Here is a 12188-nt window from a genome sequence, read left to right as displayed (position 1 = left end):
GCTTCTCAGTGGATCTAAGTCCCTCCATGATAGCCAAATTAGCAACAAAAGTAAAGCCTCCGTTAACCTAATACCCCCTCTTCCTCCCTCCGTGGCTTCCCTTCTTTCTGCATCCCACATTTCTTTTCCAGGATCTCCACCCAGGGCCTCGACATCCTCAGTCCCACCCTTGCTTAACTCTCCCTGCAGTTTGGTTTTTCTCTCACTGACCCACTGGAACTGCTCTTGCTGAAGTCACCAACAACCTCCGAGACCCAATGGACACCTGCCAATCTTCCTCTTATTTGATGACTGCAGTATCTGACTCAACTGACTGCTTCCTCGCCTTCTGGAAATTCTTTCCTTCCTTGGCTTTTCTTTCCATCTCTCAGCTCGCTCCCTCTCAGTCTTCTTCATAGGCTCTGCTTCCTAAGAGAGTCTCATCTCCCAGAGCTGGGGGTGTGCAGGCGTTGGGGGACGCATTCTCTGCCTTCTCTCCCCGTCTCACTGAGCCTTGTGAGATTACCAGTGTCCGTGGCTCTCACTGCCCACAAGCGCCACAGAATTCCAACTTGGCCCTTCCCCCAAGGTGTGTCCTATCTCCTAATCTACATATCCAATTGCCTGTCAGGGGCCTGTGCGTGGATAGTCTGCAGGAATCATCACATGACCATACACATCATTGTTTTTCTTCCCAAGTCTTCCCTTTTCTTCCTTCATTTTTTCCATCTCAGGGAAAGGCACTACCATCTCATCAGTGGCCCAAACCCAGAATCCAGGACTCATTCTTGCCTACATCGCTCCCAATTTGGTTCCTCCTCAATGCCCTCCCAATTTATCTTCAAATAAGTTCAATTATTCCACTGTCCAAATATCTCTTAAATCTGTCTCTTTTTTCCATCCCCTACCACTGCTTTAATTCAGTTCCCAATCTTTTCCCTCCTGCATCACTTAAAATAACTTCCATCTGGTCTAACCTCTAGACCGGACTCCCCGGTCCAGTCTACGTCAGAGATCTTTCCAAAGTACAAACTGATCCTTCCACTCATTTACTTACAACCCTCCAATGGCATCTCATCATATTAACAATAAAATCTAAAGTCCTTGGCACAATAATTAAGTCCCCTCATGATCTGATCTCTCTCTCATCTTTCACCCTTCACCTCTTGACACTCCTTTTACAGACCAAATCATTCTCCCTTCCTGACCTCTTCCACATGGTGACGCACTATGGTGCCTTGGCCCATGCTGCTTCCTTTGCCTGCGATTCCCTCTTTCCATCTGGCTAACCACCACTTGTTTTTAAGACTCAACCCACATGTCATTTTCTCTTGGCCAACCTCTAAACTCCTTCCTAGAAAAGGTGCCCTCTGTACTCCCACAGCTTTGTGGCACTTCTTGTCCTAAAGTGTAAGCGTCTTTTACATGTAGCTTCCTTTAGGTTGAATTCCCCAAGGTCAGGGGCTGAGACCTTCCTCCCTATCTCCATGACATCATGTACATGCCCAGCACACAGTAGGCACTTAGTAAATGCTTATGGATGGACAGATGGGTTGATGGATCGACAGATGAATGAACAGTTGAATGAATGGATATCTTATTATCTTGTCTTTCCCAAGTCTTCTCCAAGACACCTGCTTACATCTAAGCCAGAGCCTTCCGGGGCAGCTTCCCTCTGTTGCCACCTGCAAATGGCCCATAGCTCTGGGCAGGAGTGGAAAGTGATTCCAGGAGCTGTCCAGATGGTGGTGTCAGAATTAATGTAATACCTGATGATAACCACTACCTCCACTTCCAGAAGGAATCCAACACCAACCAAACACTTGTTATTCTCAGCTACCAATCTCAACCAAGGCTAATGCCATCCCACTTGCGGGTGGGCAGTGGGTCCCTGCCCGCTCACTCTCCATTGCCAACACTGGTGGTGGTCTAGTAAGGACTATGTGGGGTTAGAATGGAAGGGGCATCACTTTTGGACATAGACAAATCATGATCTGAATGCATTGCTGTCACCTACTATGCTGTGTGCCCCTGAGAAAGCCACTTAACATTTCTGAGCCCCACTTCCTCATTCGTAAGATGGAGCTGAGAACTATGTTTCCGCAGAGGTTGGTGTAAAACACTAATGAGGATAATGGATTGGATCGAAAAGGATGGCCATAGCCTCTGATCACCAAAGGCTTTCAGTATCATTCTTCTGGCTCATGCAGAAGTAAGTTTGCATTCCCGGTGTATTTCTTTCTCTCTTTCCTTCAACTAACACTCACGAAGAACCTTATTTGTGCCAGACATTGGGTTCAGTGCTGTACTATGAGCCAAAATAAGTCACCATTCCTGCTGTGGAGAATACTGGGAGGGAGGGGCACTCAGACCAGCAAGTTAATTCACAACATGTAATAAGCATTCGTGCTCTGAGACCCTGGAGGCAGGTGACCCAGGGTTGGTGTAACTGACTGCATGGGGATTTTACCGTCTGTTGGTTAAGACACAGAAAGAGAATCCAAGCTAACTCCGTGACCATGGAGTCCTATCCTTATATTTCCTTATATACCCTATCCTTATATATCCCCTTTCTCTCTTTCCTCTATTGTTGGTTGAGAAATCAAGTGAGTAGGGAGACAAATTCAGGGCACTATTAGCCTAGCAGGATTTTACTTTACTTTAATTTTTGATGCTATGAAAAGCACAATGTTTTTCTTCTTCTCTGTAAAGAAAATTAGAACTAAAGATGGCTCAGCAGATAAAAGCTGTGGGTGGTAAATATTCCCACAATCCCCCATTTTTCAGGCTTCCAAGTTTCTCTTCTCATCTACTGTGTCTTAGAGCTAGAAGCCTGAACAAAGCCTGGGACACTCGAAAGTGACAGCCCATCTCCTAATGAAGAGGTGAATTAGGGGCTAAAAGACCTGCCCACTGTCAGTTAGAGAATGAGTCACAATGAAAACACAGTTCTCCTGATCTCCCCTTTTACTGGTTGGTCTGCAGTCTCTCAGGTTCCTGGATCTCGGGTACCTGAACCCAGGCGAATTCCTTCCTCTGCACTCTGATGGAAGCCAGGACTGTCTCCATTTCTGAGCGTTCTGGAAGCCACAGACGAACTTCTCCTTCTAACATGTCATTGGGTCTCTCCTCCCAGAGACATCCTGTTTCTTACCAACAGGATACTTTCAGATCCTCCTCTTTGGTTTGAGAATGTCTGCATGGTAAGTTTGAGTTGATTTTCTCAAAAGGCCCCTCACGACTATGAGTTACTTTCCTGGCTGACAAAGCTTTGTGGCTGAAGATGCTATTCTGCAATTACTTTGGCCTTAAAAGGGCTTTCATGGACATCCCTACCCCCACAGGATGGAACCATAATTGATGCTTTTGTTCTTAGAACCTGTGTCAAGAAACCTCAAGGGCCTGAAAGGAAGGTGATTCCCAATTTTGAGACTCCTTAGAATAGGAAAGGAGCTTGGTCCTGGGTCCAACTTCTTGGGAAATGGGGCCCTCAGGGAGGCGGGGGCAGAGCCACTTCTCTTGACTCTAGGTCCAGTGCTCTTTCCCACTCTTTGTACTATCACCCCAGCCTCTTGGGCTAAAGCAGCTGCGCCATCAAAAATGTCACATCAGTTATGACAACACAGTTTGTTATATAACTGGTGCAGCAGAGCAGGCAAGGGGAAGAAGCCATGAGCGTGATCCATAGCGCCCCCCTCTGGGCTGTCAGGGCAGTTCAGTCCCACATACTTGAGAAGAGAACACCATATGGGCAGGGAACACCCATTCATCAATCTCAGGAATAAAAATTAGAGCTGACATTTGTATGATTTCTGGAAAACTTTTATAAGGGCATTTCATATATTATATTCTATAATGCTTGCAACAACTCTATTAGGTAGTTATTTTATTATCAGCCCCATCTTATAGGCAAAGAAACTGAGGCACAGAAAGGTAAGCATCATATTAAAGTCACACATCTAGTTAGTGGAAGAGCCAGTATTTAAAGCCTGGTAGCTTGGTTACCGAGTCTATGCTCTATTCCCCTCTCTGATTTAGAGAAACAGGCCAAACTGTTCCTCTAAATAAGAAACTACCTATTGGTTTGAACCAGTAACAGGCCACTAGTCTTTCTTCTTTTCCCCTGTGCTGTGACTGTCGAATGCCTTCTTTTCTAAGCACTGTTGTGCATAAATGAGAGGCAGAGAATAACATAAGAATATGATACAAATTCTAACAAATCCTTAGAGTGAAGTTCATGCAAACATCTTCATGCTTTTTATGAGGATGCCATCAATAAGAAAGTGAGGCAAAGTGCCCTTCTCATAGCAGCTGCTGTTTGAAAATCCACGTAGTACATGTATACACACACACACACACACACACACACACAATTAATTTTCTTCTTTCAAAACCAAAAGTTGTTCATTGCTAAGGTCAAATTTGGGGTAACCCTTTCCAATGTGTGTGTGGTTTTTTTCAGTTTGAAATCATCCCTTTACCAGCTTGTCTGTTGTCTTTCAGCTCAAGATGTGCTCTTGTGATAATGGCTCGTCTAGCTTCATAAGAAATGAGACCAAAAACACCCTGGGAGACAGGCAGCCAAGTCCCTGCATCCAGACGGACTAAGCACACGTCAGAAAAATAGGATCTTGTTCTACTGATATTAAATCTTCAGTGTTAACAGAGATAGGGTGCTGTGAGTAGCTGAAAACCACAAGTGGTCCTGCCCTATCTTTAGCAGATGTGGCAAGCTAAGAAGCACAACACAGTCTGGGGAGATCTTGTGCTAAAGCAACGAGAGTCCTCGGATTCTGGGCATGGTAAATCTAAGCTACCCCCACACAGAGAGAACAGAAGTTCTGACTCCTTTCGAGTCGTGTCAATTCCCCCTAAAACCTCATCCATTTAATCTAATCAGCAACAACGCTTTCAACAAGCAGACAGGTTCCATCTCCAAATCCAACAGGTGACCAAGGCTCAAGTCCCATAGCCGAGTCCTTAGGAGATCAGGTGGACTGTGTGTTACTCTTCTGGCAGGAAGGTCTGCTGGTATTTACAGCTCAGTGAACAGTAAGGAGGGAGAGAGCACCATCCATCAGCAAAGGAGAACTCATCTGCCACTTGATCTGACATTCTGTTCGCGCTCACGCTGTCTCTAGAGAGCAAGGTGCATCCATTTGAATAAACATGGAGAAAGGAGGAAGAGAAGGGAGCAAAGCAGCCAAGAGTATGATTGCAGAAATAACAAGCTCACAGATCTAGAAGAGTGGCTCTCAGTGGAGACCCATTGGGGATGTGCAGGAAATGGCTTTTAGACAGCTACACTTTTACGGAGTAGCGACTGCAAGTTGCCATCTACTTCCACCCAGCTTAGTGGGTGCTGAGCAGCAGTATGTTAAATAAACATGGGCTTGCCTGGTACCCAAGCCAAATAGTAGACACCCTAATTACAATACCAGGGTGAGCTGGCATGCCAAAACCACCAGCTCCTGGCACCAGGTGACATCTTTAAGACTGCCTTCCTTGACAGGGTGGGGTCTGGCCTCAGAATCATATCCCATGATCAGAGCTAGGATGTTTGTACGAGCAGAGCATAACATCTTTGTCGGGCAAATTCTTAATTGTTTCACCACAGTACCGAGCAGGCACCTTGGGAATGAACACATATCCAAAGGGCTCCGATTACTGTGTCCATTTATGTAAAGCACAGCACCTAGGAGGCCATGCCCCACTGCCACTTTCAAACTCTTATCTTCCTAAAAATCCACTTCTTGCTCCAGAGCCAGATAGCCTGGACGCAACATCACAGAACACTCAACACCTCAAATGAGGGCACACTGTGGTGGCCATGGCAACTCCACAGTTCATTTTACATTTTCATCAGGGAGATAGCCAAGCAGTTGTTACTATTTGTTCCAAATGGGAAATCACTTAAAGTGATATTCCGTTGATTCCATACTTCATAAAATATAATTCAAGAGGTTTCTTTGCAAAGGTTTTGGGAATTAAATAAAATGAATTCTTTTAAAATGTGGTTAATCTGAATAACTAGGGCTACTAATCCCCACTAATTGCAAAAATGGTGAAGTTGTATCACAGATATAGCCACAACCTCCAAATTAGCAAAATTATTTCAAATGCCACACATAAAAAAGGGCACTGATTACTCACAGTGTGTGTGAAATAGTGTTTGTGCTGTTTAATGATCATTGTTTATTTCTCAGTACTAAAATGTTTTGGACCATCTGACACAGAGCTCCCAAACATTAGTTCACAGTCATATACACAAATTCAAAAAAGAAAAAGAAAAAAGAAAACAAAACTCAGAAAAGTATGTTCAAATAAAATTCTCAATAAAGTATTAAGAATCAGGCTTTTAAAACAACCGTCAAATCTGTGATATCTACTAAGTGAATGCAAGTTTCCTATTACAACGCATAGCAAGCAAAATGATTTCAAAGGTCAGTGTCCCTGCAATGTTCCTAGGCTGATGGAGGTGTTGACACTTTGTTCTAAGCTGCATATGACAGTTAGTCCTTTATCATACAACCTCAGTTATTACAGGCATATAAGGAAGCCTATTCCTTCTTCTAATTAGCATGATACATGGATGACAGTATAGGCCAAATGGCATGGCTCTTTGCTTTTCTGGAAATGCTGATTAAAAAAGACCCGGAGATGTCTAAATATCCACATTCTTCCTCTCAATTCAACGGGCTGAGCTACTAAGCCACAGAGCCCAGCAGGAAATCCTCAAGTTCTCACAGGGAAAAACCCATGGAGGACGCTCTAATTTCCTCTGCCTAGGTAAAATAAAACAGCAACCGAATTAACTCATATGTACGGCCTGGTAGGTCGGTCACCAATCGTATTGCAAAGGCAAGTTGGAAACTGCTTTCTGTAAATGCCGCTGAGATTTTTCAGGCCCAGCTCCACCCACAGTACAATTCTCCTGACTCAAGTGACTCCCAGCCAAGTGGTGATCAGGAAAATCATCTATGCAAGGGAGGACTCAAAAGAATTTGTCACTAGGATACAGTGACACCAACCCCACATTTTGTGGTTAATAAAACAAGTCCTGCATCCAGCTTGGCACAGGGCCCTGATTTGATTTATTTCAAGCCAAGCTGGAGGACCTACAGAAAAAGCTGCCATTCATGAATGCTTCAGGAGAACGGGCTACCAGGATCCCTTGTAACAACATCTACATGGGCCAGAAACCCCTCTGACTGACCCTTTGAGCAAACCTAGCCAATCCCCTAAAGAGAATTGATGTATTAAAAAATAAAAGTTTTTACCTACAAAATCTCAGTTTTCTCTGCACCTTTTCTCCAAAAAGGTGTCTGGTGCAGCTGACAAAAGGAGGGAGAGAGCAGGGAACAGAGAAGAAATGCTCGGATATCTGACTTAAGCATCTCAAACATCAAAAGCTTGGAGGTTGTTTTTCTCCCCTTTTCCTTCCTTGGTGTAACCAAATATGAGGCACAGAAGACTTTCCCGGGAAAGTCTACATTTAAGTCTACATACAGCCTTCATTTAAGATTTCCTGCCCTAGTACATAATTAGTCATTTTCATTCTAAAATGGCACACCTATCTCCTCAGAGAGCTCAGCCTTCTTTGAATAAAAAAGGCTAGGTGCCCTTTGGGGGACTCAGTATATATTTTTAAACTTCTTATTAAACCAACCTAATTTATGGGCCATGTTTAAGAAAAGCAGGTAAGGAGTTGATTTGGCAGATGCAAAGTTAATTTGCAGTTTCTAGCATACCACCCCCATCCTTCTCCCTTCTCCTCCCCCCAGCACTTCCGAATGCCTTCGGCCTCCTACGAAGAAGCTCGGCTCTCTCCGCCCGGACACCGACTCGGTTCCGAACACTGCCGAGTGTCTCCGAACCCCGCGCCCAGTTCGCGCCGAGTATTGCCGAGCGCCGCCGAGCTGAGCCCTATCGACTTTTCTGGCCTCGGCTGGGCGCTGTCCACCACTCGCAACGCCTGAAACCTCACCCAGTTTCAGTCAGTGGCTGGGGCTTCTACCGGGCTCTGAGCCCTTCACTGCAGATTACAGACTTCTGAAGTTTTAAAACGTCCCCCTTGGGAGAGGACGGGGTGGCTCCGCTTGCATTTACCGACCTGCAAGGGCTCCCGGCAGATGCAACTTGCACCTTGTTGCAAAGAGCAATTCCCCAAGCCCCGCCTCCCCATCCATTTGGGTTACACAAGCTCCAGAGAAGCCCCAGGCCAAATTACCCGTGGCTCAGAGGGGTGCGGAGAGCCGAGGGGGACCTTTTCAAAGAAAGCCCCAGGGCCCTCTCGAACAAAAATAAGAACATGTCAAGCAAACGGGGAAAATTGCCTCCAAGTCGCTACTCCCTACCATCATGGCGCCGCCTAGAACCCGCTTGTCATGCCTGTTACACATGCAAGAATTTTTGCATCTTGTTTCTGAAACCGCAAGCACGCTTTCCACCCACCCACCTTTCCACGAAAGGGTTTTTTATTTTCCATTGTTTTCCTACAAGATGCAATTACTTTGGCTATTCTGTCAAATTGAAAAATAATCTTTTTTTTTGTTTGTTTACTGCACAGCAGCCCTTAATTAGGAGCTGTGTGTGCATGAAGCTGTCACAGCACAGCGACGTCGAATCCTCGCTAAATGAATGGTCTTAACGAATTCCTTCATCCCTAACTGACAGGTCAACGGAAGTAGCCGGGCCAGAAGGATTGGAGGGCGCGCCCCTTCCCCAAGCAAGCTGCCTGTGGGTTCACCAGGAACTGCCAAGTGGATGGGGCAAGAGGCGAGCCTGAGAGTGGGAAGGAGGGGCGAGGCTTCTTACTGAGAAAGTGCGGAAGGGAAGGAACAACCCATTTTGTTTTAATTTTCCACCATCACTCAAATCCACCCCCAGTTAATTAGGAGGGGAAACTGATATCGAAGGCAGAAGGGGACGGCGGCAAGAGGGGCCTGAAATCCGCATTTTGGGTAGATTACACGGAACATGGCCTATGCTGAGTGTAAATAAATACATTGCTAAAAGGCCATAGAGTGAACGAAAACTGCCAGTGTCAGGACAGCAAACGCTGGGAGACTGGGGGAGGAAGGGGGGCAGCAAGGGGCGGGCATTCAGCCTCCACCTCTGCCTTGGGTACACAGCTGTGCCAGTCACATCCACTTAGAAACCCACCCCCTCTCCTATCACACGCCCCTTTCCTAACCCTCAGTCCCTTTCCGGGGGTGGGGGCAGAAACCACAACCTCCAATTCAGCACCAAATATATGAACAGCAGACACTTGATCCTCCACCCCAGTAATCTAGGGCTGGGTCCCCTCCATATTTTAGCCAAGTTCAAAATCATTGCCCCAGTAGAAAAGCAGAGGGAATGGGATTATGGATGTAGAATGGGGGGGGGGGTGGAGGGAGGAGGGGTGAGAGACAGAATGAAACAGAGACACAGAGACAGAAATGGAGGCAGCGATACAAACGAAACACTCCATAAGCAAGAGTAATGATCATAATCATGCCAATAGTGTGATGTTCTGATCAATATGGCGGACACTGTCATTCATACAACTACAGGAGCTCCCCGTCCCTGCCTCCACCAAACACGCATCCCGGGAGTTGGGGTGAGGGACCCAGAACCAACGTAGAGAGTGGGGGAGGGGAGTCAAATTCAGGTGTGTGTGTGTGTGCTTGTGTGTGTGTGTGTGTGTGCGCGCACGAATTTAACACCGGGCCTGGAGACCAATGTGGAGTGAGCAAGGTAATTCAAATGATTAAAAAAATATTCTTAATAAAAGTACAAATCCCAATGCCACAGGGACTTACTTCATCTGCTTCACAATGGTGCTTTTTCCAGATTCTCCAGCCCCTGTTGGAACAGACAAGGGGGAAACACTGGTGTCAGTTTAGGGGAACGAGGTTGGGGTTAGGGGGGTCAGGTATGAGAGAGGGTGGGCGATCCTGGCATATGGTGATGCCAACTCGGGGGCTACATCTCCCCTGGCGCGAGTGGGGTGGAAGAGCTGGCGAAGGGGGGTGCGGAATGGCCGGGGTCGGGGGATGGAGGGTGGCAGCCCGGTCCTTACCCAGCAGGAGTAATTTCACGTCTTTGGCGGCGCTGATGCCATCCTCTTTGAGGTTTTTCTCAATCGCCTTGCTCCGCTCGAGGGCGGCTCTCTCTTCTGCGCTCAGAGTACATCCCATGGTGGCCCCTTCCCTGCCACAGCCCGCACGACTCGGCTGGCACGGCTCCCCGGCTCGGCGCGCCCCCCACCCCCCCAGAGAGCAGAGCCTGGGCTCAAAGGGGGAAAAAAATCACGATATCCTCCCCTTGGCTGAAAACAAAAATGTCAGGAAACCAGAACCCCCCGAAAAGGCAGCTGCTAACAAGATTCTAGCAGCGGAGAGTCGCGGCAGTTGGCGAGGCTCTGAGGGTGTCGAGACGAGGGTGGCCGGGGTCTGAGGCTCGGGAGCCGAGGCAGAAGGCGCCCCCGGTCCGAGCAGGCGCGGGCTGCAGGCACTGAGGCTTGTGCACAACCCAAAATAAATAAAATAATAATCGAGGCAGGAGCCGCAGTCGGAGCCGGCGGAGGGTGGGGTGGGGGGCAGGGTGGGTCCTTCTGCCGCTGCTGCCGGAGGAGGAGGCGGCGGCGGCGGCGCGGGGTGTGGAGGGAGTGAGTTAGGGGGTGCTGCTAGTGCAAGTGCATCGCCGGTCCTCAGCCGTCGGTGCGTCCGCGGCGCCTTCGCCGACCCCCGCACGCTGGGCAGGGCTGGGCAGGGGGCCCGCCGGGGGGCAGGTCTCTAGCGGGAGGCGGCGTCGCTGTCTCCCAGAGATCGCATCGCTCGGCGGAGCCGACTGAAGACAGGGAAAGCGCGAGGGAGCCGCGGGCAGCCAGGAGCTCGAAGGGGAGAGAGGGAGCGAGAGAGGCTGGGAGGGAGGGGAGGAAAAAATGAAGGGAGGGCGAGCGAGCGAGCGCGCGCACCACGGCCCGGGCGGGGGAAGGGGCGAGCGCGCGAGTGCGCCAGCGGCTCTGCGGACTGCCAACCGGCCGCTGACGTCAGCAGCGCCGAGCGCCGGGCCCCCGGGACCCGGAGGGGCGGGGGCGAGGAGGCGCGCGCGCCGGGGCCCGCGTCAGCCGGCGGCGGCGCGCGCTCGGCTCGGCCTTCCCACTCCCAGCGTCCCCCCTTCGGAGCCCGCGGCGCCCCGGGGTGGGCGCGTGCCGGCCCTGGCGGGGGCGGGGCCTGGGCTCGGGCGCGCGCCAGGGCCCCTCCCCGCCCGCGCTCCCGCTGTGCCGGCCTCCCAGTCAATGGGCGCGCGGTGCCGGGCGGCCCAGGCGGCCGTCAGGTGGGCCTCCCGGCTCGCGCCCCGCGCCACCTCTGTCCCTCCCGGCTTCCTCTCCATCTTGGCTCCAGCCGCTCCTCTTCTTGGTTGCTGCCTTGCCGCTGGGGCCGAAGCAGCCGAGGCCGAGTGACCTCAGCTAACGTCAGGAGACAGTGTGTCTGAGCAAAACTGCGCTCGAGATAATTCGCCTTAGAGGCTTGGGAGCAGATTCAGAATTTTCGCTTCCTGCGTTCCACCAACATTTATTGAGCACCTAGTATGGCAGTGAGAAGAGAGGGACACAGCAGGATGAGGCAAACCCAGGGCCTGGTCTCTAGGAGTCACTGGCTCCCTTGGCCACCGCGACACTACCCTGCGTGTACGCGCAAGGGACAGTTCCCACCCCGGGAGCGTTGGGAGGGAAGCGCCAAGTTTTCCTGCGTGGGAGCTCCTAGCAGGTGCTCTCTCCCTCAACACACTCTGGTGTCCTTTGTGGCGGCTTAGCTTGGCTGAGGACCTTGCACTTATTTCTCTGGCCCTGCTCCTTCCTAAAGCACAAATTCATAAAATGAATTTTGAATAGAATTCCTAACTTTCCTCATTTTTGAAAAAAATCCCCCCCCCTTTTTTTTCAACTAAAGACCCAGAAACGCAGGTCAGTTACTCGGCGTACTGAGGAAACACTGGCCATATTCTGGGTGGCCTGTGAGATCTTAAAGAAACTAGTTCTCACTGCACAAAAATCAGTTCCACTAGACGGCCCCAGGGGTCCTCCCAAAGAAAGGGCCAATAGGAGAGGTTGCTTGGGGACAGGCGAGGCAGGCGGCCAGTGGAAAACGATTTTTTTCTAACAGTTGGGCATTTCTGTGACTCCGAAAGCAAACTTGTTTGTTTCATTTTAACAATAG

General features: G+C 49.4%; 1 protein-coding gene across 2 annotated transcripts in view; it reads right to left on the bottom strand.

Annotated features, from left to right (window-relative positions):
• Window positions 1–11006, bottom strand: part of GNAO1 (G protein subunit alpha o1) — a 142824-nt gene extending 131818 nt beyond the window's left edge. Inside the window, exons 1-2 of one of the 2 annotated variants that reach the window (XM_066244060.1) lie at window positions 10046–11006; window positions 9786–9828 (exon numbers count right to left, since the gene is read on the bottom strand). In XM_066244060.1, the coding sequence (XP_066100157.1) occupies window positions 9786–9828; window positions 10046–10163 (161 nt within the window). In that variant the 5' untranslated portion in view covers window positions 10164–11006. The remainder of the gene's footprint in view (window positions 1–9785; window positions 9829–10045) is intronic. The other variant, XM_066244059.1, reaches the window with a different exon arrangement.
• Between the last annotated feature and the right edge of the window lie 1182 nt (window positions 11007–12188).

The sequence above is a fragment of the Saccopteryx bilineata genome, chromosome 9, assembly GCF_036850765.1.
Source record: "Saccopteryx bilineata isolate mSacBil1 chromosome 9, mSacBil1_pri_phased_curated, whole genome shotgun sequence".
In the NCBI taxonomy this organism is placed as follows: Eukaryota; Metazoa; Chordata; class Mammalia; order Chiroptera; family Emballonuridae; genus Saccopteryx; species Saccopteryx bilineata.
The sequence above is the reverse complement of the archived record's forward strand: the minus strand, read 5'-3'. Positions and strand labels throughout refer to the sequence as shown.